This window comes from Xiphophorus hellerii, chromosome 13, assembly GCF_003331165.1.
Source record: "Xiphophorus hellerii strain 12219 chromosome 13, Xiphophorus_hellerii-4.1, whole genome shotgun sequence".
NCBI classification, from domain to species: domain Eukaryota; kingdom Metazoa; phylum Chordata; class Actinopteri; order Cyprinodontiformes; family Poeciliidae; genus Xiphophorus; species Xiphophorus hellerii.
This window is the reverse complement of record NC_045684.1, coordinates 25,074,233-25,101,359: the sequence shown is the minus strand read 5'-3', so window position 1 is coordinate 25,101,359 and position 27,127 is coordinate 25,074,233. Positions and strand designations below refer to the sequence as shown.

Sequence of the window (27,127 nt, the reverse complement as noted above, 5' to 3'; positions counted from 1 at the left end):
GTTGGTGAATTTAGAAGGAAATAATATAGTAATATAGCAAATAACATAACATGACTCTTGTCATGTTATGTCAAGGGTCTGGAACTGTTACAGTCCAAAGAGCCATTTTCCCTTCATTTCAGTAAAAAAAAAACAAAAAAAAACTTTTTCTATTGAAAAAGACAACGTCTCATTTTTGAATAATGTCTGCTTTAGGAAATGTGTTATTTATGGTAGCTAACAGCCATCTGCATGGGAATGTGTGCGTGAACGAGTGAAGTGCTTTGGAGTCCTCTGGATTGATAAAGTGCCCATTCAAGTATAGCCCATTTACCATTAGTCTGTTCTTGGACCAGCCTACTTTCTTCTGTTTCTTCTCTCTACTTTAGCAAAGCGGTGTACGTCCTTACGTCGAACCCTAACATTGGTCTTCTTTTGCTCTCTCCGTCTGCAGGGTGAGTGCTTCCAGAGGTGCTACAACATCTTCGTCCTGGAAACGGTCTGCGTCGCCTGGTTCTCCCTGGAGTTCCTGCTGCGCTTCATTCAGACTCAGAGCAAGTGCACGTTCCTGCGCACGCCGCTCAACGTCATCGACGTGGTGGCCATCCTCCCCTACTACATCACCCTGATCGTGGACTCTCTGTCTGTGGGGGACAAGCCCGCGGGCTCGGGGAACAACTATCTGGAGAAGGTGGGCTTGGTCCTCCGGGTCCTGCGGGCCCTGCGGATCTTCTACGTGATGAGGCTGGCCCGCCACTCGCTGGGCCTGCAGACGCTGGGCCTGACGGTGAAGAGGTGCACGCGCGAGTTCGGCCTGCTGCTGCTCTTCCTCTGCGTGGCCATGGCCCTCTTCGCGCCGCTGGTGTTCCTCGCCGAGAGCGAGATGGGCGCCAAACAGGAGTTCACCAGCATCCCCGGCAGCTACTGGTGGGCCGTCATCTCCATGACCACCGTCGGCTACGGCGACATGGTCCCCAGGAGCATCCCAGGGCAGGTGGTGGCGCTCAGCAGCATCCTGAGCGGCATCCTGCTCATGGCCTTCCCCGTCACCTCCATCTTTCACACCTTCTCCCGCTCCTACGTGGAGCTGAAAGAGGAGCAGAACCGGGCTCTGAGGCAGAAGCCCGACTCGCAGGACAGCACCAAGTCGCAGAACAGCGAGGACTCGCAGGAGACGGACAGCTACCGTGGCATGGCGGAGGCCACTGCGGCGGCGGCGCACAGGAGGAAGTCCATGGCTGCTCAGAGGGCAGCCGAGATTAGAGCGTCCATGAACACTTAGACGCCGACGGTTGAGTGACTATTCTGTGGAAGCTGTGACACCCGTCATGAGAATTCAAAGACGACAAGCTGAAGAGAAGGGGGAGATTTCCCTGCTTTGACTGCAGGACGTCCCTGTGCATCAGATTATATCTGCGGGTCGCCAGAAATCTTTTTTTTTCTTTGCACAAATCTTACTTCAACATTTCAGAAACAGCACAATATGATAGATGAAACACCTTTAGCAACATAAGACTGATGGCCGGGAAGCTTGTGAAAAGGGAATCTAACACCACAGCATCACATTCTGTTCTTCAGAACCTGGACTGAAACGCACACGGTGTTTTTATTCTGAAATGAAGGTGTTTGCTCATTTGTCAGTCGTGCATTATGTGAAGATGCATACAGCAGAAACCAGATATGTACATACATCTATTTCTTAGACAAACGTTTCCAGTTTTATGTCAGTTGGCAGAGTGTTGTTTAAAGTGGGGGCCACCAGGTGGCGGCTGAGAATCTTCAGAAAACCGAAACTGAAAAAAAAAAAAATCTATTTTTTTAAAATAAAATTTTTAATCACTTTTTTAAAACCATAACATAGTTTTTTGTTATTATAAAATATAAATTAAAATATTTTATTGAAATGTTATTTTCCATGTGTATCTTTCTGATTTGCTGCCAGTCAAATTTGTCAAGCTGCTTTGGTCCTTAAGCAGCTTGACAAAGCTACCAGTCTGGTAGATTCAGAATCTACCAGACTGGTAGTCTAGTAGATTCTGAATAAAACCTAGACAGAAGAAACACCCTGTTATGAAGAATAAATGTGAGAAAAAACATTCTAAAAGGTGATGCTTCTTTAAATATTTTGTAGCATTTCCTGTAGCGTTAGCTTATAGAGGTTCACCACCTAGAAGCTAACGCTGTTTGGGGCGCCCTGACAAGAAAAAGTTTGGGAACCACTGAGTTAGAATTACTGAAATCTCCACTAACATCCTTTGAACAGTATTAGAAAGCCTTAGATGATAATGCCATCTGATTGTAACCCATTTGAGTTACCTGGATACACACTTATGGATGGATGTATACCAGAGATTCATGTGTTTTGCTGCTAAATGTGTATCGACACCAAAGGCAAAGGGAAAGATTCTGACCAGTTGACATGGAAGAAGCCAAAAAAAAAAAAAAAAGTCTACAAATGCAATGAAATCGACATAGACCTTCGTATTTGGTCTATGTCCAAATAGACGAAGACATTGGAATAAGACATTCCAATGTCTTCTTAAATTTTCTGTATGTTTGGCCATATTCAGGACATTTGGGAAAAAGAGGGAAGCTTTCAAAGAAAAAAATTATACCAAATATGAAGTATGGAGAGGCAGCTTTAAAGAAAATGATTGTCTAAAACAATCCTCTCATAATTCTGGCATAGAGAAAATAGAAATATTTTGTTTGATTTGATGTCATACATAGAGTGCATGTAAATATCTGGTTTCGACTTCACATTTTCATTTTGGTCTTTGACTAAACCAGTTGTTAGAGGCGAGGTTGGAATAAATCATGCGCACGTAAAACAAAGAAACACAATTTACATCTGAAAAGTGGTGTTAAAAAATTTAATTTATTATAGAGAACGATGGGATGACTGAACCTCATGCAGACCCTTTTTAAATATGCCACTTTCCTGTTCCCTTAAATACATCGTAGCTAAAACAGCCATTGTTTATTAGGCACAGAAATGAGGTCAGATCCACTGCAGTGTTCTCATAAAGTTCTGACTGAATGAGTTAATTACATCCCAACCACCAAGCAGACAAATCTGCAAACGTGACATTTTCAAAATTGAGACTCGACAGATAAACCAAATGATATTTTATTACATTAATCAGTGTGAGGGTGTGTATTAAAATAATCATTTAAAAAAATACAGTTAAGAGTTTCCAAAAATATTTACACCCCTTGAACTTTACTCTGTAAGCTCGTTACAAAATGCAAACTGTGATGCATTTTTTGGGGATTTTATGTGACCGACACACAAAATGTAGTGCATTATTAATAAGCAGAAGGAAAATTCTACATAAATAAGTGTAAGTCCTATTGCGTTCTCTTCATTTTGACGCTCCTGAATAAAATGCAGCTTCTAGACGCTTTTAGAAATCATCTACTTGGTAAACCCGAGTCGGTTTCTGCTTGCTTTAATTTTACTTTAAATCCAGCTGTTGAGGTTTGAGAGCATCACTAAAAACCTGAAGATCTCAGTCTGTTGAAGGGGGGTGATTACAATCAATGCTCCTCTTTCCAGAGGTTTAAACTTCCTACAGCTTCCCAATTTTGCACCTGTTTGTGTTCGTCCTCCGTCTCTTAAAACTCCAATAAAATACAGTGCAGTTTGTTGTTATAATTTTAAAATCAAGTAGACTTTTTTCATCATGTTTTTAACCATCTATATATTGCAGGTAGTCGACTTTTTTTTTTATGAAAGGGAAAACTTTTATTTTTGGAAAACTGGATTTCGTGAAATTGCAAAAAAAATAACAAATTCTGACCTTTCCGATAAACTTACTGTCAGACCGTAAAACTCAGCCTGAAGTTGTTCATCTGTGTGCCTAATTTAATTTCAACATTGTTCAGTTTTAGAGTTAAAATAACAGTGGCCTTACAGTTGAGCGGTGGTAACCCTTAAAAAACTCAAAGCTAAGCTGAAAACTTGATGGGACTTTATTCCAGGTTTTTACCTCTCCAGCTGCATGATGTTTAATGTATCCAGCACATTTCCTCTAAATCAACTTGTGCCTATTTCATGTTTCACCAAACCCTGTTACATCACTGAGAATATTTATGCTAACATTGATTAGCCACGTTGCTGCTCCTCTATGGCATGTCAAACCTTCTTGGTACAATATTGTTTTCATGTGGAGAAAACTGCACTGAGCTCTGACCTAACAACTAACTAGTTTCCTCTACTGGTACAAAATTCACAACAAAATATTTCATAGCATGGTAGCACCTAGCTAAATATCAGAGGAGCTGTTAGCATCTTCCAGAATGGGTTTAAAGTATGACGTCTAAACAAATTTGAGTATGGCTGAAGGAAGATCAAATTTAATATAATGAAAGTTTAGACTGTTCGCACTAAGAGCACAAATATTCTTTGAAGACATGAGTATAAACCCACCTACTACTTTTTAATTTAGCATAATCAGATCTCAAACATGAAGTTCAAAGGGCTTAATATTCGACTGTTTTTGCTGTAACTGCTGTTTGTTTGTTGCCACCGGTTGATTCGGAGTAACATTGTCCCTGCTGGTACACAGCCACCATTTTGTGACCAAAAGTCTGGGCTGCACTTGGATGAACACAGAGAGTCTAGATTTTGCTCATTACAATTTTTATGTCGCATGGGTTTAGCTGTCCAGCAGATAGCAAGTAGAGCACTAGAAATTATGGGATGGTAATAAAAACAAATAGAGGTATCTTCCTTTAAAAAAAAAAAAAAGCAGCAGCATAAATATTTTAAGAATGCGATACCCTTTAACAACATGCTAACGTATAATATAAACAGCTAATTTTGCAGCATTTTGGAAATGCTCACCAATAGGTTTTTGTTTTACACAATTTTTACTCATTTACTCATTTAAATAAAACAGAGCGGTGGACTAGACAACCTGTTGTAATGCAGACATTTTTACAATGGGAGAAAACAACCGAAAGGAAGAAAAAACCTCTATCTCAACAGATTCTTCCTGGTAACTCGTTTTTAGACTAAGAAGACATGATATTATCAGCTATGACTTTCATTGATCCTTTTTGTCCAATTCTGCATCAGATGGGCTACATAGAAAATATCAAAGTTCACCAAAAATAGATATAAATAATTCTCTTTAATATTTACTTGAATTTGAACAGCAATGACTTACAGATCTGTTTATAAGAAATATTTATTTGTTGATTCCCTCAGAGGGATAGTTTGGATTTTTCTTGACGCTTTGTTTTTGAACCCACACCTGAACAGGTGGATCATGCAAACGCAACTTGGGACACCAGACATAATTCACACTTACTTACTGTGAGACAACAGATCACAACAAAATAATTTAATCAAACAGTGACATTAGTGGTAAAACCTTGGCATTCACATAGAAAAGACAGAAAATGAATTGTATTTTATCAAAGTTATTATGGTAAAAGAGTAACATACTGACTACTTCTGATCTGCTGACAACCCACTAAAAAAAACAAACTTCACCTCTTGTCTTGCAGTAACTGTCCTGCCCACCAGGGGTGCTCTTTCCTGGTTGAGACCAGAAAACTCATTTGTCTAAATCTTTGATTTCCTCCCCCGATAATAATAATAATAAATAATAAAATAATAATAACAATAATAGCAATAATAATAATATAGCTTTTCTATTATGGTAACTTTTCTTTATGTTTTTAACCCGTTTATAGGTGAGGTTTTATCTATATTAGATTTTTATAAGTACATAAATGACATCAGTCAGACAAACAAAATCTTGTCTTGTAAATGTTTTGCTTTGCAAGCGGCTGACAGTTTATACTGCAGCCTGTGAATCAAAGTGCTCTACTCTCTAAAACGATCTCAAAGATTCAAAGTAATTCCCAGAATCTTCACATAAATCTCGTTCTCCAGCGTCTTCAACTTCGAGCGAATGCATAACAGAATCGAAAGCTCTCCAAAAACTGTTGATGGTGAAACCGTCCAAAGCACCACTTTGCAGGCTGTTGGGGGGGGAGGGGGGGGGAACAAAACCCCCAACATGTTGCACTTGCAGACTGAATCTCTGGATTAAATGCAGGACCAAAGAGAAAATAGCTTGAACACATTACCCTCCAGAAACTGTTCTGTACAACATGAAACGTTTTAAGCTGATGAGGAGGTGTTGGAACGAACATTAAACTGAAATGAATTTGCAGTTTGCATCATAAATCCACCAGCCTGAGGAACAGTTGTGTGCGTTTTTTTTTTTTTTCTTCTATTGGAAAATGTAATAAAGACTATAATAAACACATTCCTGTGTGAATGGGGCTTTGATTTAGCAATGTATTATACACAAGGATGCACTCAAACTGTCAGGAGATTACGCGCCGTACTTCTCCATTATGAGCTTCTGAAATCGGCACAAGCTTCATGCTTCTTTTAAAGCGAATGTCATCAATAATGAATAAATTCTGTCTCCTGGATTTTTATAAGTCATAAAAAATAACAGCGACAGGATTATTGCACGACTTTCCAAGCAGAGGGAGACCTCCGTGCTCCGTTCTGTCAGAAACGTCTCAACAGTTCAGAGGACGACGGGGATGTCCTCATCCTGGTGAACTCCTGTTCACCAGGGCACCGAACGGGGTCCAGTGAATTCCTCTCATTTGCTACCAGCAAATCGCTGCTGTCTCATAAAGAGTCTCTGCGGTCGCAGCGTTTCATGTGAAAAGTTGCCGGGAGTAAATTTGATCATCCGGCATCACAGATGTAGCAGATAAAAAGTTTTCGTTTTATTAAGCTACATAAACACGGGGCTACGTGGTCCGAGTCGTTTGAAGACGTTTTCAGAGCGTCTGGTTTATTAAATATATTTTCTTGCTAATCCTGTCCCATGAAGGTCTTCATACGAGGAGTGCACCGATTTATCGGCCCGACAATTTATCGGGGCTAATTTACCTAACTTTGGGAGATCGGTGATCGACAGATACATGTGAAGCCGATCTTTTCTACCTCAGCAAAGGTCTAAAAATCAACCACTGTCTTCTTCTGCTCTCCAGTGAGAGAGGTTTGACTGACAGACCGGCCCACCAGGTCATGTCTGGACATTAGCAGTTAACAATAGTCACTCCACTGCTACCAACTCAGTGACTTTCTTTATAGTTAGCAACATTTCAGACAAAAAGTGGTACCAGCAGGTCAGGTTTTTAAAGATTGGTAATCAGCGGTTTTCCAGAAAACTGCGATCAGTGCACCCTTACTTCAATAAATTCGATTAGGATTTTATGTGACAGACCAACACAAAGTGGTTGAAGTGGAAGGAGAATAATGAATTATACTTATTAAAATAGAAAATAAGAAAATCTTGTGTACTTCCAGGATTGGGTTGTTCATTTTCTCCTGACAGGATGTTGGTGGCATGTGAACATCGGAGCAAACTCTCACATGCAGCTTCTAAATAATTCAACCACATGGACCCAGGCTGAGTCTTAAATATCTGAAGCAATCCAAGTCAGAGTTAACATCAGAACCACCTCATTTGAGAAACACCTCACAAAGGGGTTCAGGTCATTTTGTAACTGATTGAGAAAGAAAGAGCCAAACGTCAGGAGACCGTTTATACCGACCGTGTGCAGGTCCAGTTTGTACCTGCTGCTCTGACAGACGGAGATTTAAAGTAATTTCCATTTCCTACTCGACCTCCACTGTAAGGAATAGTGATTTTATGACTTCAGTAAATAAAAGCTGCCAGCTGACAGCCTGAGAGAAAACCAATCCAAAAAAACAAACAAGAGAAACAACACAAAGTTTCCAAAAAACAAAGCATCCTTTTAAGAATCAGGGGGCAAAAAAAAAAAAAAGACAAAACAGTAGAACTGTAGCTAATGTTCTCTTTAGTAATTATTTTGATGATTAATCAAATAATGTCTTTTGACATTCTACTGATTTTTCAATTAACCACTCAACTTTTTTTAAGCAACACTAGAAATAAATTAAACGACACCAATAAATAACTCAATTTCTGTTTTAAATAAGGCAAAAAACGCTTTGTCACAAACGATTAATCGATTATATTAGTTGACAATGAATTCAATAATCAAAATATAGCGATTAATCACAGTTGGGTTAATCGTTTCAGCTCTACAAATTAGTAATGGGACAGAAGAGGTGTTTTTTTATCACAAACATGGCACTGAAGAGCAGATAGATCAGAACTATTTTATGAATTACATTTTTTTATGAATTTTCCCCTCAGCCTGTAATTTAGTTTCTCCTCCACTTTTGTCAGTCATAGACAGTTTTTGACTGACACTTCTTTTTTTGTTGTTTTTTTTACATTAAATAACTGACAGAATAATGGAGTCAACAACCAACTCAGACTGAGTAGTTAATGTGTGCTCGCATAAAGAGCCAATGCATCTCGGTAAATGGAGCCCTGAAAGTTTTGAAAAGAATTCAGTATATGAAAAAATTGTCTCTCTATTTGGAAAACGTCCTTTCAAAACCCTTTTATGTCTGCTGTGTTATTTTCCTGTTATCGTCTCCGCTGTGTTCGTTTTAATCTCTGTGCTGCTCACTGCTTCAGATGCCCAAAGCTGGTGGGCTCCTTCCGACCTTTGACAGCTGATGGTTCCCAGAGTAACTGTGCATGTCTGGTAGAAAACAAACAAACAAACAATAAAAGCATCTCCGTCATGTTGAGGGGAAAAAATAAAGTCAAGGTTCAGCAGTGTCTTCTTTATTGGGTGGTAATGCATTTGATAACACTCTGTAAACAGCCCAGAGTGTCCGTGAGCCGTCGAACTGGACCGAGAGTTTCATGGAAAAACGAAGCAAGGAGGATCAATAAAAACAAACAGTTGGTACTGATATTTTTGGTACATACAAAAAGAAAAAGAAAAAAAAGCCAATGGTTTCTAGGTTTAGAGAGAAAACAGAAAAAAGGTGATGCATTGAAACAGTCAAAAACAGTCCCACTCTGAGCTCAACTTGATCTGATCCAGACAACAGACTTTAAATAACAGCCGTTCACCGCTTTACATTGGCATTAAAAGATAGTACAAAAAGCATGTAATAAAATAGTCGTAAACAAAATGTACACTTCAGCTCTTGCCACAGAGTCACTCAAGGAGGATCTATTTTTTTTCTTTTTTCTTCTTCTACCTCCTAAAAATATTCAGAGCAGCGTTTTGCCGGTCCGTGTGGAAACAAAGAGACGTTTCTGCTGCAAAAGAGGACAGAATCAGGTCTCACTGAAGGCCTGACAGCCTGTGCTCCTCCTCCAAAATACAAACTTAAAATCAGTGCTCTCCAGTCAGTCCCTAAAAAGGAAATTATTTTCATTTGGCCAACGATGAGCACAGCAATATGCTGCACTATGGAGCCATGGAGGAGGATATAATAGATTTGAAGTAAGCAATAGTGCTGTTCACTGACAGAGGAAAACATGAAGTTTTTGTTGAACATATTGAAGGTTGACATAATACAAAAATAGTTACATTTTATAACAACTCAAGCTTTGGTAATCATTTATCATAAATAATTGTATTTTTGAAACATGGAATCTGAATCTCTGTAGCCTAACATGACCAATGTGATGTTATCATTGCCAAGCAGTATTACAGGAGTCATACTCCTTTGTGCCCTTATAATCATTAACATGCCACTATAAAGCTGGAGAGTGGTAGCTCTAATCTGCCAACAGGCCATATTATTTTTTTATTAATACGCTTTTTAATCCGAAAGAATTCTTCTTTTCATACTAATGTTTATATAATTATGATTTTAACCACTTTGCTTTTCAATATTTTTTTTTATTCCTGTGAAATTTACGCTATGAATAAAGTCATCTTCTGCAAGATCTGTTACGATGTAATATGTATCAACATCAAAAAAGGACAAAGTCATCAATCTTTACAGCAGGTTACTAAAGCGCAGTTATGCTAACAGAGCTACAAAGCCAATGCCAATTTTCTAGCTAAGACGTTAGCTTGATTAGACATGTCTCCCAAGTTAGAAGTATTCTGTTGTTTTCTTACTAGCTCCTAGCTACTAAGGCTAAAAGCTAGCTTCTACTAGAAAACCAGTTTTTCTAATTAGAAAAAATTAATCTAGCTAGTAAGAAAACAAGGGATGTGCTAATTGTTGTATTGAAAACTACTACTAGCTGTACGGTAATGAATAATGTTTGTCTCTTTATTTGAGAGTTAAAACACATAAGGAACAGAAGCGCTAATAAATAGCTTAGCATCAGCCATCTTCACTGCATTTTACTGCATTGAGCAGGTTTGGTCAGTAGGCTTGGAAAGCAAACTTAAAGCTGCTAGTCAAGCTTTTTTTCAGTTTTAATTCTAATTGTATTTCTGCCTTGTACCTCAAAAAGATAAAGAAATAAATCCAACTTCAGAGCACAAAGGCAGAACTGTAAGACAGAAAGTAGCCAATATGTTGCTAGCTGGTTAGAGAAACAGCTACATAATGTCTTTACTAGAAGAGTGCTGTGTAAACAGACTTCATCCAGTAAAAAATTATGTTGAAATCAACCACATTTTTCTTATTGTTGTTATTTCTGCTGTTTATTGTCCATGAAATGCCACAAAAAAGTGGAACATGCAGTATTGACCTGTTGCTAAGCATTGTTGGCCAGCCAACTGGGAAAATGGTTTTCTACGCTTAACTTAGTTCATTTACAAACCAAACAACAACAACAAAAAACTGTTAGGAAGTATTTCAAGTTGCAAAGAAAAACACTTTGGTAAGACGATGGCATTTTAAAACTAAAGTTGGCAAACTGAGCTTGTTGGAAGGCTGTTTTAATAACAGCAGTGAAATCATACTACACATTGTTGCTTTAGATTTGTGTTATTACTGAGATAGTGGTATTTTTAATCGTGGTTCTATTACCTTCGGAATGTCAAACCCGTCCAATAAGTTGGTAGATTTTGAATTTCCAAGTTCCAGGTTGTAGAATATCAACTGGAATGTCTCTTCAAGTCATGAGTGTGAGGAGTCAAAGTTTTCTAACAAGCCCCAACTTCAAAATCCAATATCATATCATAGCTACAGCTTTGGTAACAAAATGCTTATTATTTTTTAACCTCTCATTGTATGTAGAAAATGCTGATAAACACACCATTTTCAACTTGCATTGACTAAAGCAGCAGGTTTGGTCAGTAGGCTTTGTAAACCTTTATTTTTAAAACTTGGCAAATCCAATTGGCTTTCAAAATTACAACTGAAAATGGTGTCAGCTTGACATCACCCCAACATCCATGTTTGAGGTGAGCTAGCCATTACTCCTAAAGGCTAGCTCACATTGAGGAGATATTTTGGGCGCTGATGCACAGGCAATGGCTAACAGCTAGGTGAGAAAATGTAGTTCTAATTATCCCTTAGTTGTTGATGCTGTGAGCAACAGAAATGAAAGAGGACGAGCTGAAAAATTACAAACTGCACCAATGACCTAATATAAAAATTACCTAATCTCATAAGACTTTATGCAGATTCTCTGTCTGCGCCGATGAAGATTCCCTCAGGTTTTAATACAAAATACATGGAGCGACTCAACTGACAGCAGCCGAACCTACTTTTCTAGTTGATCAGGCAGAAAACACAGTTTGATCTCTTAAGGTTCTCAGCGTTAACCTTTCAAGACCAAATACTTGGTTGATAATATAATAATATTGGGGAAAACAGTAAAAAAAATAAAAATAAAGTCAGTGACACAATGGCCAGAGTAACATACCCCATTCTGACACAATAGCACAGTTTGAATTTTATACCTTTCATTTGACTGGACCCAGTCTGTACACAACAAAATATGCGGTTCGTTTTCTCACATTTAGACTTGCACAACACCGTTTTCAAAACAAAGCGCTTTCAGTCTGTTACATGGCTTTTAGGACAGAGTAATACAGAACGCAAAGTTTGTAAAAGAGAAATTACAAATGAATCCAGGAAAGAAAAGAACAACAGTTCTTAAATTGACAAAAGGGGTTTTGTCCGTTTAAGATTTGTCAATCTAAATTCCCAGGGTAACTGAATGCTGAGAAAGACCTGAACTGGATTAAATAATTCAGTGCGAATGAAATTTTGCAATACTTAAAAAAAAAAAAAAACGGTCTGTGGCATTAAGGATTTGTCCATTTACAGATTTCTTCTGTTTTTGGCTTTTGTTTCAGTTTATCAAACACGCAACTAAACACAACCAAATAAAAATGAATGCAAAAGGCGACACAACAACGAAAAATGATATCCAAACCAAACTGACCCCATGTGAAAATGTAAACAATCAGTAACTGGAAATAAGTATTTTACTACAGAGAATTTTTAACCCACTCTTTGTACAATCAATACGGTCACTTAGGAGGGTCTAAGAGCATGAAATGCCTGTCATATAATGGCATCTTGAAGTCAAGACTTTGACTACACCACCCTAAAACCTTTCAGAGGTGGACTTGTTGTGTTTTGTACCTGTGTACTCTAGTGTAAAATCTGAAAACAAACTTCTAAAGGGGTTTGTTTCCAACCTGATAAATATAATTACATTTATTCCGATTTGATTTCAAATATGATTTTTGAGATCTTTTAGCCTACTTCATGTTGTCAAGCAGGTTCTACATAAGGACCAATCGGACATGGGTCCGGCTGGTGTTCATGTCATTTTCACACAGAACCAGGCTGGTCTGGTCACTTTTTGTCCTTTTCATAAATTAAATCTTGGAAGTTTTGTATTAAAATTTGTTTGACGATTTGAAAGATTTAAATTTGAGGGGAAGAAATAGAACAGAAGAAACAGAGATACATCGTATCACCCAGAAAATATGGACAATGTCACATGTGGATTATTAAATAATACATTAATTTGGTTACATTTTTGCAATCGGTCCACAGCAATGAATCGGGAACAAAGTCTGAATATGCAGAAAATCTGACCAGCTCTGTTAGGAGGGCGTCCTAAAACTGCGCTGTATTTTTTATTTTTTTTTTTTACATATACAAGACACTTTTTAGCATCAACAATGAACACAATATCAGTAACCCAAATTATAAAACCCATGTGCTTCAATGAATCAGCCCAGCTTCTGATGACACAACCCAGCAGTCGAGTGGAGGAAAAAAAAGCAAAGCTTAGGCTGAAATCTGTGGCATCAGAGTAATAATAAAAATAACAATCATAGAAAATTTTTTATCAACGGCAGATAGAAAACATATGTTGCCATAGGGAACTTGAGTTTCTTATCTCTTCTTGTCTTATCTCTTGAGTCTTCTTGTCTCAAGGCCACTAATATTATTTTTTCTAAATGCATTTTCAGGCCAGTGTTGCTGGAGAGTCAGAGAAAAAATTCTCAGAGAATTCCTTCCTGATGTGGTCTTATGTAAAAAAAAAAAAAAAACCCAAAAGAAAACAAAACAATGATTTTGAACTTCTGTCCAACTAGACCAGACATGCCTGTTTGCACATTCAGTAACGTGGATTTCTACGGGTTTTGAACACACCACTCGGATTGCTGGCAATGCGTTGAGCCGTGTTTGATTACGAGTCTTAAGGCAGAGGTTCCGTGCAACATTCATCAGTATGTGTGGACGCCAAAAACTCATCCACCTTCCTCTGAGCTCCGAACATATCTATAATTCTCATATGTTGCATTTTTGCTCTTGCAACAAAAAATATACGCATATAGAATTTAAAAAAAAAAATCCTCCACATGCTGATTTGTTGAGTGGGGTGCGATTGCACGATGCGTGCATTTTCAGTGCCGGGAAAGAAAGAAGTCTTCATGATTGTTGAGCGTTCCTCAAGGTATTGCTGCGACCGCCGAGGTGCAGAAGCAGCAACTCCTTTGGTGCGTGTTTTTGGGCGTCCCCCCCCTCCTTCCTCGCCGCTCGCCTTTCGGAGTTTCCTTGGGACACGTGGCAACACCTCAGAGAGCTTTGGCACTGGTGGTGTGGGAGACGGTGTGGGACACGGGTTTCTGCGGGTAGCGGCTGTAGTAGTAGACCTGGAACAGGATGGCGACGTCCACAAAAACCTGCAGCAATCCGCACGTCCAGAACTGCATGGGGGCCTCCGTGAGAAGAAAGTAGCCTGTTTTGAAGGTGTCGCCGCTGGTCCACATCAGCACCATCTTGATGCTTAAAGGGAAGACAAAGAGAAGGTGTGGTCAAATATGGCAGGTATTGTAGTAGAAATCCTTCATCTAAAAGAGCTGACAATAAAGCACAATAAAGTACATTCAGTTGCTGTATACATCAATTATTACTTAAAAGAAGTTTGACTTTTTAATCTAATGCCTTGAAATTGGGCCTCTGTCTCTTTAAGAAGCTCTTGCTCTTTCTGAAACTCCGCCTTCAGGAAGTCATCACAATATCGCTCCTCTTTGTTTAGCGGCGTTTAACAATGTTTTTACCCGCTTTACACTGAGAAGTAGCTCGTATAATCAGCAGTTCTACAACTGAATGGTTGCCATGGAGATTAAAGGATTTCTTAAAAGTGCATAAAAGAATCAAAGCAACACTCCAGGTATGTTATTCAAGAGTGAATAACATTATAACATGATGGAAAGCTCAAAAAACTTGTGTTTACATAATACTGCCCATTTAAAAGCAGGTTTTTAATCTACTGACTATGATTAGCCTGCAGGATGTGTTCCAAAAGTTGTTTCCCTCTTAACGTCCTGTTCTAAAATGTGAAAGAACTTAGACGCGGAGGTGAAAAAATTTATTATTAAAGCAGAAACTCTCACTAGCTAAAATGTTAAATGTTAGTGTCCTTCCACTTCATAATCATGCACAGTTTACAACTATAAACTATGAATATTTTTTCACCATGCATTGTGTAATATAAAATTATTCACCAAGTAGTTCACTTGCAAATATTTGCTTTTGACTTCAGAACAAAAATGTTTGGTAAAACAGTTTTAATTTCACCCGCAAAATATTTTTTTTTCCATTTTTCTTTTTAATGAAACCCTAGCTGAGTTTATTTTCCTGTTCAGGTTTTTCTACGGTGTTCGATTCGTTTTGTCCAAATTCAATTTAGCAACAGAGAATGAATGCTTATTACAGTGAGAATGGGTGGTCAGAGGAAAGTTATTAGTTCAGCCATGAAGGAAATAGCAACTGGAGCAAAGTAAAAACGATAGGAAATTGAAATAATGATTGTAATACTCAGAGCTCTGGTTGGCTATTAGCTCCACATCCTGTGGCACATTTGTGACTATAAAGCTCATAAAGGAGCTTTCAGTACACACTGACAGCCATGTACGCAACTGGAGGTCATGTTTATAGGCAAAATACAAACTTTTACTGTTACAGAAGAACAGAACAGTCGTGTAATTTGGTGGGACAGAGTTCATGCAAGCGTCTACTACAGTATTCCCCATCAGAAATGCAATGGGGTCTATTGATGCGGAGAGAGAAATGGTGCCAGTGAAGAAGAGTAAAAAAGCTGGTGTCAATAACGGTATAAACAGCAACCAGCAACTGTGATGTTACATTTTTATTCTTCAGCATGCCCTGTTTTAGTGGTTCTCTTATGTATCGCAGAAACTACAAAAGTACTGCAATATCTAGTTTTGTAAAACAAAACATGTTTGAACATGACTGCAGGACTTGAGAGATAAACTGGTCACTGAGGATTTGGTGAATACAGTCACTTATAATTCTCTTTAAAGACAGTAGCTTTGAAGACTGAGTACATAAGAGCTCTGGTGCTGCAATGCTATTGTATTTGAACAAAGTATTTTGGACATTTGATCTAAATTTCACCATATTGTGCCGACAGAAGGACACATTTAATGGACTTTCTGTGGAAGTGAGCTCTAGATATTGCAGAACCAATCTGAAAGTTCTGCTGAACTCACTTGTGTTCCGCTGTTTGTCTAAAGTGCTTTGAAAAGACACTTCAGTTTGAGTCATGGCTGCATGCTGACAAAGGCAGGACTAAGTCATCATTGTCTGCGGTCCTCAGATGTGTTTCCTAAAGCAACCTGCCTGCGACAATACGAACTCACGCTGAGGCATTTCAAAGCTCTTCGCCCGGGCCCTGTCGCTTTGCTTGGTCAGCGCTATTTGAATGAGCTTTGCTGGGACACTTTTTGTGTCACAGAGTGGGAATTTAATGGCTTGGTTTATCCCCCCGTGATCCAGCTTTATTTGCTCAGATCCAAAGATATCTGCCTCAGACTCCTGAGTCTCCGGAGAGCCTGGGTAGCCCGGCAGAGAGAGCTGTGATTAAACTACAACTTGACGTATACTCTTGGCTAAAACTCGTGTCCAGTGATTAGAAACCTAATTTAGCCTCGATATCGGCCCTCCAGCTCAGCACCTCCCCGCGGCTGATTGTGTCGTTTGTCTCCTCTGCTTGTAGCATCTCTCACTTTCTTGAGGTTACAAATTGCAGCGGGTGATTACTGCGGAGTGAGCGCACAGCGTGGTCGCTCAATCAATGTCCCCTACTGAGTTGAATCAGACAGAGCCTGACAGATCCCCTCTCAGTACCAGCACCGATTAAAGGTTTAAACAATTACCCGACTCCACAATTCCTAAGCTCCTGTCGCTTTCCAACCTGTGGAAACTTACTTAAAGAACCATCAGGCGGATAAATGGAGATTATGTTGACCAAATCCAAAGAAAACGTCAATAGATCCTGCTGGGCTCAGATAATGCTGTACAAAAAGGAAGAAGTTCCCGAGTTACCCTGTTTTCAGTCTTAGAGACTGTTAGAGGCATCTTGTTCGCATTTGTTTTACAGTTTCATTTTGAGCTGCAATAAAGATCCATTTCACAGTTTTGTTTTTTGTTTTAGAAGAACCTGGACTGGATTATTTTATGATTACTTGACAAAGTTTTGCAAACATCTTTCTAAAATGCCATCCAGTAACTTTATTTTGAACCCAACATTGTGTATTCTCTTGTCCCGCAAACTTAATGTATTGGTAGACCTTCGTGATTCACATTTCCAGAAAGTCAGTCAACTCTGGTGGGTTTGTGGTTTATAGGCAGAACAGAGTTTGACTTTTTTGGTCCGGATCAGAGTTCGATTACGCGTTCACACGTCCCAAAATGAACAGCACTTTCTAGACCAGGGTTGGGCAACTCCAGGCCTCGAGAGGCAGTGTTCTGCAACTTTTAGTTGTGTCTCTACTTCAACACACCTGACTCAAATAGTGAGGTCAATAGCAGGACTTTGGAGAACTTAACTTCACTTAGGCAGTGATTCAGCCATTTGGTTGAAGTGTGCTGAATCAGGGAGACATCTAAGAGATGCAGGACACCGGACCACTAGCACTGGGATTCCCCACCACTGTTCTAGACAAATAAACTAGCTTGATTAAAGCAGACTAAACAGCTAAACTGCTGGGGGACTTCAACGCTCACGTGGGCAATGACAGTGAGACCTGGAGGGGCATGGTTGGGAGGAACGGTCCGCCTGATCTGAACTCGAGCGGTGTTCTGTTGTTGGACTTCTGTGCTCGTCATGGATTGTCCATAACGAACACCATGTTCAAGCATAAGGGTGTCCATATGTGGACTTGGCACCAGGACACCCTAGGCCGCAGTTCGATGATCGACTTTGCCATCGTTTCATTGGATCTGTGGCCGTATGTCTTGGACACTCGGGTGAAGAGAGGTGTGGAGCTGTCCACTGACCACTACCTGGTGGTGAGTTGGCTCCGGTGGTGGGGGAGGAAGCCGATCAGACCTGGCAGGCGCAAACGTGTTGTGAGGGTCTGCTGGGAACGTCTGGCGGAATCCCCTGTGAGACGGAGCTTTAACTCCCATCTCTGGCAAAACTTCGAACACGTCCCGGGGGAGGTGGGGGACATGGAGTCTGAGTGGACCATGTTCCGTGCCTCCATTGTCGAGGCGGCCGATCGGAGCTGTGGCCGCAAGGTTGTCGGTGCCTGTCGCGGCGGCAACCCTCGAACCCGTTGGTGGACACCTTTGGTGAAGGATGCCGTCAGGCTGAAGAAGGAGTCCTATCGGGCCTTTTTGGCCTGTGGGACTCCGGAAGCAGCTGATGGGTACCGGCGGGCGAAGCGACATGCGGCTCGGGTGGTTGCTGAGGCAAAAATTCGGGCGTAGGAGGAGTTTGGAGAGCCCATGGAGAAAGACTCCCGTACGGCTTCGAGGCGATTCTGGTCCACCATCCGGTGTCTCAGGGCGGGGAAGCAGTGCAGCACCAACACTGTTTATAGTGGGGATGGTGTGCTGCTGACCTCTACTTGGGACGTTGTGGGCCGGTGGGCAGAGTACTTCGAAGACCTCCTCAATCCCACCAACATGCCTTCCATTGAGGAAGCTGAGCCTGGGGACTCTGGGTTGGGCTCTCCAATCTCTGGGGACGAGGTCGCCGAGGTGGTTAAAAAGCTCCTCGGTGGCAGGGCCCCGGGGGTGGACGAGATCTGCCCGGAGTTCCTTAAGGCTCTGGATGTTGTAGGGTTGTGTTGGCTTACGCGACTCTGCAATATCGCATGGACATCGGGGGCAGTTCCCCTGGATTGGCAGACTGGGGTGGTGGTCCCCCTGTTCAAAAAGGGGGACCGGAGGGTGTGCTCCAATTATAGAGGGGTCACACTCTTAAGCCTCCCTGGCAAGGTCTATTCAGGGGTCCTGGAGAGGAGGGTCCGTCGGATAGGCGAACCTCGGATTCAGGAAGAGCAGTGTGATTTTCGTCCTGGTCGTGGAACACTGGACCAGCTCTACACCCTCGGCAGGGTCCTGGAGGGTGCATGGGAGTTCGCCCAACCAGTCTACATGTGTTTTGTGGACTTAGTGAAGGCGTTCGACCGTGTCCCTCGGGGAGCCCTGTGGGGGGTTCTCCGGGAGTATGGGGTACCGGGCCCTTTGATACGGGCTGTCAGGTCCCTGTATGACCGGTGTCAGAGTCTGGTCCGCAGTGCCGGCAGTAAGTCGGGCTCGTTCCCGGTGAGAGTTGGACTCTGCCAGGGCTGCCCTTTGTCACCGATTCTGTTCATCACTTTCATGGACAGAATTTCTAGGCGCAGCCAAGGTGTTGAGGGGAGTGTTGGTGGCCTTAGGATCTCATCTCTGCTTTTTGCAGACGATGTGGTCCTTCTGGCTTCATCAGGTCGTGATCTGCAGCTCTCGCTGGAGCGGTTCGCAGCCGAGTGTGAAGCGGCTGGGATGGGGATCAGTGCCTCCAAATCCGAGGCCATGGTCTTGAGCCGGAAAAGGGTAGAGTGCCTTCTCCGGGTCAAGGGGGGTGTCCTGCCCCAGGTGGAGGAGTTCAAGTATCTCGGGATCTTGTTCAAGAATGGGGGAAGAAGGGAGCGGGAGGTCGACAGGAGGATTGGCGCAGCGTCTGCCGTTAAGCGGGCGCTGTACCGGTCCGTCGTGGTGAAGAGAGAGCTGAGCCAAAAAGCGAAGCTCTCGATTTACCGGTCGATCTACGTTCCCACCCTCATCTATGGTCATGAGCTTTGGGTCATGACCGAAAGAACGAGATCGCGGATACAAGCGGCCGAAATGGGTTTTCTCCGTAGGGTGGCTGGGCTCTCCCTTAGAGATAGGGTGAGTAGCTCAGTCATCCGGGAGGGACTCAGAGTAGAGCCGCTGCTCCTTCACATCGAGAGGAGCCAGTTGAGGTGGCTCGGGCATCTGGTCAGGATGCCTCCTGGACACCTCCCTGGTGAGGTGTTCCGGGCACGTCCCACCAGGAGGAGGCCCCGGGGAAGACCCAGGACACGCTGGAGGGACTATGTCTCTCGGCTGGCCTGGGAACGCCTCGGGATTCCCCCGGAAGAGCTGGAAGAAGTGGCCGGGGAGAGGGAAGTCTGGGCCTCCCTTCTGAAGCTGCTACCCCCGCAACCCGACCCCGGATAAGCGGAAGAAGATGGATGGATGGATGGATGGATGGATAAACAGGGCTGGCGTGAATCCACCCTAGATGATCAATTTTGGGATGCATTCACACCGCTGCTGTTTGGTCCGTTTTATACAAAATTTAGTACGTTGGCCTTGAAAGTCCTGTGAAAACTCATGTGGTCAGACAGCAGGGGTTTTTTCTTCAGCTGTTTCCTGAATGTTGCAAATGAACATTAAATCCTGTAGTAAGGTCAAAACCTTTGATCAGATTGTACACAAAGTCACAAAAATTTCTGTGTTGCCCTGATTTCCTTTAATTGTCTAACACAGTGGTTCTTAACCTTTTTTGAGGTACCGAACCCATCAGTTTCATATGCGCAGTCACCGAACCCTTCTTTAGTGATAAATAAAATATATATTTTTTCCAAATTCAAGACATGGGTATATGTTTTTTTGCTGGTGCACAAAATGAGCCGTGCATGAACGTCACCTTTGCTCAAAGAACAAAACCATGAACTCACAGCAAGTTACAGTATTACTTTATTCTGGCCCCCCAAAAATATTTCGGCCCCATAAAAGAATTTCAGCCCCCAAAAATATTTTTTTACTATTTTACTAATTAAAAATAAATTTGGATTTTTTTCAAAGAATTACATTTTTTTTAATAACTTAATTGTTTTTATTTTAAATGTAATTTGTTTTTTGTTGTTTTGAATCCACAAAATACTTTTTTGGGCCAGAATAAAGTATTGCACAAATGACATACCTGCAAATCAGTGTGACTTCTGCTGTTGTTTTTGGGAGACCAGTTCAGATAGGCGTGGCTTCACCTTAGCAAGTGCATCTTCAGAGCAAAGTCTGTTCATTTTCTTCTTTTTTTGCTCGACATATTTAGTATAGATTAAAATATTAAGAAAGAAACCACGCGACATACAACTACAACAGCCGCTGATACTGCGCGCACTAAATTTCCCGCAGTACTGATTGGCCGAGCAATGTAACATGATCCTCTGCAGCAAGTGATGGCCAAGCGGGGCGTGTCATCACGACTTTACACAAGTGTGTCTTTACCTCCGCGGCAGACGCTCCGCCGAACCCCTGAGACCGACTCATCGAACCCCTGGGGTTCGATCGAACCCAGGTTAAGAACCACTGGTCTAACAGAAAGCCCTGAAATAAATAAGTCAGGAGGGAAGTTCTGATCCCAACCACTGCTGATGATAATAATAATAATAAAAAAGGTAAGCTTTGTGTCAGGAAATTCCCTGCCTTCCTATAAGCTTCTTAGCATATCCGGAGGAGGGATAAGAAGTAATCTAGCGTCTCTCCTCACAGTTGGACTGACTGTAACCCCAACCGTCTGCCTCTGCCAATCTTGCCACTTTCTTCAGACTCACTCATTTCTCTCCAACTCTTTTCTCACTGGCAATCTATCCTGGAGTTGTTGTTTTTTTTTGCCTGGCCTTTCATCATGAGCCTACTCTCCACAGCATGTCTCCCTTCCCTTCCATCCATTCAACCCGCCTCTTCATTCCTGCTTGCTTTTTCTTCTTTCTTTCCCTCTGCCTACCTAAGCTACCTCCCTCATGCTCCCGTCTCTCGGTATGGAGCTTGTTAGCTCCGTGGAAACAGCACCTACATCCCCCCACCCACTGCTCCCTAGTGCCTGCTCTCTCAGTTATGGCGTCGTGTACCTGCTGTTTGGTTTGGCATTTGATCAATTCATGTCTGGCTACTTATTTGCCACATTATGTTCTGTATTATGCTCAGAGGCCGACTTATGTCTAATTCACACATCAAGATATTTATGTAGATTTTTGAAACGATTTTCCCTTCTCCCTCCGATTATTGTGGTGGCTCTAAAGATAATCTTATGAGATCTTCTGTGTGTGGTGTGCTAGGAGTGATATAGTCTTCTCAGAAGCACATCGGGACTGGTCAGATCTAATATTTGGTGAGTTGTCTTGGCCCAAAATTGCAGTGTGTGTGGTCTTTCCAAAAAACGAAGGAGAATGCAGCCCGTTTAATGTGACGTTTAGCCAGTCGGAAAGCGAGGAGACAGAAATACAGCACGCACGGTGCACCGGGACGTTCGGCGGACGCTGGTGTTTTTTTTTTTTTCTCTTTTCCACAAACCATCATCGTTTCTTCTTCCTCGTCGGCCATGCCTGTTTGGTCTCGAGAGGTTTTGCGCAGTTTCCCGTCTGACATCTGGTGAGTGAAATATTTTGTGAGTGGTATGTTGTCGTTGCTGGGTGGCTCAACACCACCCACTGTAAAACCAAAGACTTCTATAGTTACTTTTTGTTGCAATCTCAATCAATGGTGTTACATGTTTTCTGCATTATTGTTAGGTAAATTGTATTAGTAATTATCAAATATTTGTTGTATCATGTAGCCTTGTAGTTACATTTAGATAATGTTTCTGTGTGTTAAATAACTTTGATTCTATCCTGAGACTTCCCTGGGAAATAGGGGTGACAGCTACTCTCAGCAGCTATTGCCCTGCAGGATTTCCTACAAGACAGAGGTGTTAATTGCTCCCAGCAGAGTTTTACATGCCTGACAATAAACTCTGCTCTGTGCTTCTTTGTGATACAAAGCCGTTGCTTTGAAGCTATGCAACGTGTCTTATTCAACGCCGTGCCTGGAGAAAGAAAGATTTAGAGTATAGATAACATGTGTCTAGAAGTGAATGTTATTTAGTGCTGCAACCATGTGATGAATGCTTTGACTCCACCCTTTTAGAGTTGCAGCGCCCCTTGTGGCAGGGTTCCTAAAGATCAATAAAAGAGAGGAACAGACAGATGTCTGGCAGAGTGGTTGGAGATTTGTGACTAAAAGCACATCTCTGTCTGCTCTCCTCGCGAGTATAACAGAATCTAACTCTCTTGTCTTTCCTGTATTTGTTTAAATTGTCTCTAATAGGTATTTAGACCTGACAATTATCAATTAAAGTGAATTACTTTTGTACTTGGGATTAGATTTTTAAAATTTTTTTGATGCGTAAAATACTAGTATTAACAGAGAGAGTGCTAGGACTTTTAGTGGAGGGTGTCGGGTAGCTTTTTAAAGGGGCAGTATAATGTAAAATCGGCTTTTTTGACCTTTACATCATGTTATAATGTTATTCCCTCATCAAAAACACACCTGGAGTGTTGCTTTGATTCTTTCATGCATGTTAAAGAAATCCTTTAATCTCCATGGCAACCATTCAGCTGTGCAAAACGCCTGCGTGGGACTGAGCGTTGTCGGAGCTGCAGTTTCACAGAACAGCCCTCCCCCATGATTTCCCCACTCAGCTCCTTCAGACTAGCCAGGAACAACTAGCAAAAATTGGTGAAAGTGAACATGTGCAGAGATCACTATACGAGCTACTTCTCAGTGTAACGCTGGTAAAAACGTTGTGAAAGGGTTAATAGAGGAGCCATGTTGGGTTGACTTCCTGAAGTCGGAGTTTCAGAAAGAGCAGGGGTTTCTTAAAGAGGCAGAGGCCCAATTTCAAGTTACTTGATTATTTGATAAAATGGCACTATGTACCAGGAAAATACATCATACTGACCCTGTAAGCAAAATATGTTGGCTGAAGAAGTAGCAAATTGCTGACAAATCCCATTTCCAGTTGTAGAGTTTAAGTGACATCCTTTCATGCTAGTCCTCTGTAGCTTTAACAGCAGCAACAGTTCAAGCACATTGAAGCTGGAACTTTTCTTGTGCATATTAAACAGGGAACAGGCCGCTAGAAAAAAAAAGAGACCGGAATATTTGTCGCCAATCTTTAATAATTTAGGCGAGTTACGAGATTAATTTTTGTTCTGAAATATGAAACAATCACAGCTGCGACTTGTTATCACATGGCTGTGTTTTCTCCTTCCCTCGCAAATGACTTTGGACTTTGTTGCTGCTTCGCCCAGCTGGACTTTCACCCCCGAAGGAACAGAAGCAACTTTCCCTTTCATCCGTCAGAGCCATGAGTGATCAGAACAGATGGAGGGATGATGGGTTGGACAGATTATCTGAAGAGTTTCTTCGCGCAGAACTGCAGGGCTTCGCCGCAGACCGGGTCATTTGGTTGGAAAGCAGGGAGTGGGAGCTACTGGCCGACAGCAATGCCAGTCAATTCACATCTATTGCAGTACATTGCTGTGTGTGGAGGAGAGCAGCCTGCGGGCCTAAATAAGGCTCTGGCTCTGTTATCTGGTAAACCTGGGATGCGGCTCAACACCGTGGTCCTTATAAGGCTGCGGCTGGCTCGCTGGACGTCCCGGCTGGCTCTCCGTGTTGTGTTCGTGTGCCAGTGTGGGTCGTGTTTTATTTATGGCCCATCTCGGTGTGTCGGGACCAGGTAATTATAGCAGCAGCTTGAAAACATGACCACATCCCAGCAAAGCCGTACAAGCAACCCTCCACCTGACCTATTGTCGCCCATAAAACATCAGCCTTCACAAATATTTACTGGAGCGCTGGCTCAGATAGTCTCGCTTTGGCTTTATGTGCACTCCTGAGCTTCAAGAGACTGATGACAACTCCTGAACGCTGTTCATCCCTCATGACAAAAAAAGCCGGTGTTTGGGCGCGGCCTTAAGGGAACTTATTAGGAGCTCAAAATTAATTGCTAATTAAGATTTTGATAATTGCTGTAAGCAAAGGAGCATGTTACAAAAAAGCTGAGTGGCACCACTGAGCTCTTATATTGTATTTTACTTTGTTGAATAATGCATGATCATTAAGTTCTCCAACTCGGTCAGAAAGGATTTCTTTTAATTGAGTAACAAGGGATAAAGAGCCAGGCATAGGGAAAGTAGTTCATGCATTAAAAACTGATTAAAGCTGCAGGATGTAACTTTTACACAAATATGTTTTTTTTTCTCATTTGTTAAAATTACTTCCATGTAGCGATATTATATTAGGAGACAGATAGTCTATGAAAAAATTGTATCTCCTTGAGCTTCTATTACCATGAAGAAATGCACCTGGTCAAAAACAACCAATCAGAGCCAGGAGGAGGGTCTTAGCGCTGTCAATCAACCTCATGTATGTGCTGATTATCAGTCTTATGTTATACTGTCACAACATAATGATAATGTTAACTATATGTAAAAAAAAAAAAAAAAGGTCAGAAATGTTAAATAATGCAGCTCTAACTGCATTATGTAACAACCAATCAGAAACAACCAATCAGAGCTCAGAGGTCTTAGTGCTGTCAGTCACAATCTCCTGTGACGCTGCTCATCCCCACTCCACTCCACTCCCCCCTGCTACACTGCAGCTAGCAGATCCTGTTGAGTACTTAGTGTGACCACTGATGACTACAGATAAACAGTGAGTTGTTTCTTAACCATTAGTACATTTAGCAGAAGGTACATGAGGCTGATTGACAGCGCTAAGACCCTCCTCCTGGCTCTGATTGGTTGATTCTGGTCGGTGCATTTCTCCAGACGGCAATAGCAGCTCGGGGAGGAGTTGGAGGAGATCCACGTTTTCATAGATCATCTGTCTCATAACATACTGTCACAACAAGTTTTTTTTTTTTTTTTTTTTTTCATGCGGCAAATGTTGCCGGGTCCGGGAATCGAACCCGTGACGGCCGCGTCGAGGACTCAAGGCCTCCAAACGTGGGTCGCGCTATCCCCTACGCCACCACAGCACGCCCCACGACACTGTGACAGTTTTAACAAATATGTAGAGACTAACTAACTAGCTAAACACCGTTCTGCACCATTATCATAGTGAGAAGTTGAGGTTATTCAATGAACTCAGCAAACATTCCATTCATTCTGCCAGCTAACAAGACATATGTTTCAATTGTATATGCATGTCAAACTGCTATCAGTTGAAAGTTAGCTTTAGCTAAGAAGAAAGGCCAGCAATGACCAAATTAGAAACACATAGCAACTAAGCACAGACTGCACAGGTAGAAAGATCCAGACTGTAGTTGAAGTCTACCTCAGTCTTATTCAGCAGGAGACTGAACTGAGACAAACAGAACCATCCAAACAATGAAAGGAGACTGGGGTAACAGCCCTGGGGGTTACCAGAGTATAGATGCTGTCCCCACATACACAATGCATGAGTGGCATCACTGCAAACCTCTAAGGACCCGTTACGGTAACAGAGAAGTCACCGTTGTCAAACATTGAGAAGAACAGAGAACCTGTGGCTTGTGAATTAATTTCAGATAAATACCAAATGCCTCCGGCGCCAAGCTCCAGGGACAGAGCAGGACCCATCACCCTCCCACCTGAAACAAACTCATATTTCATGATTAAAAACAGCTCTGTTTGTTGACTGTCTGACAAGGTGTTATGGCGAAGCACCAGAGCGTGTACACACTGCCGACGTCCAGCATAAGTCATTCTTACTCCTGTCCTCCCTGGACTTCATTCCCTTCCACCGGGAAAGTGGAAAAGCTTCCAAAAAGATACAAACACTGGAACGATGATGAACACGTGAAATGTCTCTCCAGGGTAGCGACATCAAACCTTCCAAATCTGACATTTGCTTGCATATGCACACTCGTGTGTCACATTTCTAAAATGCCTTTGTCATTACAAGTTGACCCAAAACAATCTCTCATTCCACAGATTAAACCATGACAACGGTCTGATCTTGCAATTATGACTTAGGAACGATTTATTTCAGGGGTAAACCGGCCCCAATTTTCTTAATTATGGGTGATTGTCCGGTACTTGGATGTGAAACCAATCTTATTTTTAGAACTGTCCATCTGTTTTTATTAAGAAAGTGACATATTGAAACTTACTTATATCATTCATTTCCTGCATAAGGACAGCGAAGAGAAAAATGATTTATTCTTGTCATTTTTGTTTCGCTTTCCTCACATTTCTGTTTTGCTTCTGCACAAATCCATCTGCACTTTTGCTCAAAAACTCAACCTGCTTATTATTTCTTTGGAACTCACCTCTTGCTTTGAACTAATCTACCTTCATCGTAGCTGGAACGCAAAACAAGCCTAGTCTTAACTCCCAACTACTGTTCTAACCTTTAAATAATAAAAAGGATATGTAATAGGAAGGTAAAAACATCCTCGCTTTGTAGGTTTTTTCACATTCTTTCTCAGACGCTTGGAACATAATGGCGAGGTAAAGTAACCTAGCAACAGCCTGTCAGACTCAACAGGTTGCGCGCACACAAACAACAAACAGAAGTGGAAATGACAGTGTCCTGCAGTACGCCTTGTGCGGCTGCAGCAGCTGATGGCTGGAAGGAGAGAACAGCGGGGAACAGAGTATAACAAGCACTCTACTTCAGGCCTCTAGCTGGGCGGCTTTCACAGGATCGTTTTAAGTTGTCTTGAATTGGGCCATGCAGAACATAACG

The 27,127-nt window shown here is 41.7% G+C and overlaps 2 protein-coding genes across 3 annotated transcripts in view; one reads left to right on the top strand and one right to left on the bottom strand.

Annotated features, from left to right (window-relative positions):
- Positions 1-6,266, top strand: part of kcng2 (potassium voltage-gated channel, subfamily G, member 2) — a 44,385-nt gene extending 38,119 nt beyond the window's left edge. Inside the window, exon 3 of the mRNA XM_032581158.1 lies at positions 434-6,266. Within this exon, the coding sequence (XP_032437049.1) occupies positions 434-1,261 (828 nt within the window). The 3' untranslated portion in view covers positions 1,262-6,266. The remainder of the gene's footprint in view (positions 1-433) is intronic.
- A 7,069-nt stretch (positions 6,267-13,335) lies between these two features.
- slc66a2 (solute carrier family 66 member 2) overlaps positions 13,336-27,127 on the bottom strand; it is a 33,149-nt gene continuing 19,357 nt past the window's right edge. For both annotated transcript variants that reach the window (XM_032581159.1, XM_032581160.1), the window contains one exon: positions 13,336-14,089. In XM_032581159.1, coding sequence (XP_032437050.1) covers positions 13,879-14,089 — 211 coding nt within the window. In that variant the 3' untranslated portion in view covers positions 13,336-13,878. The remainder of the gene's footprint in view (positions 14,090-27,127) is intronic.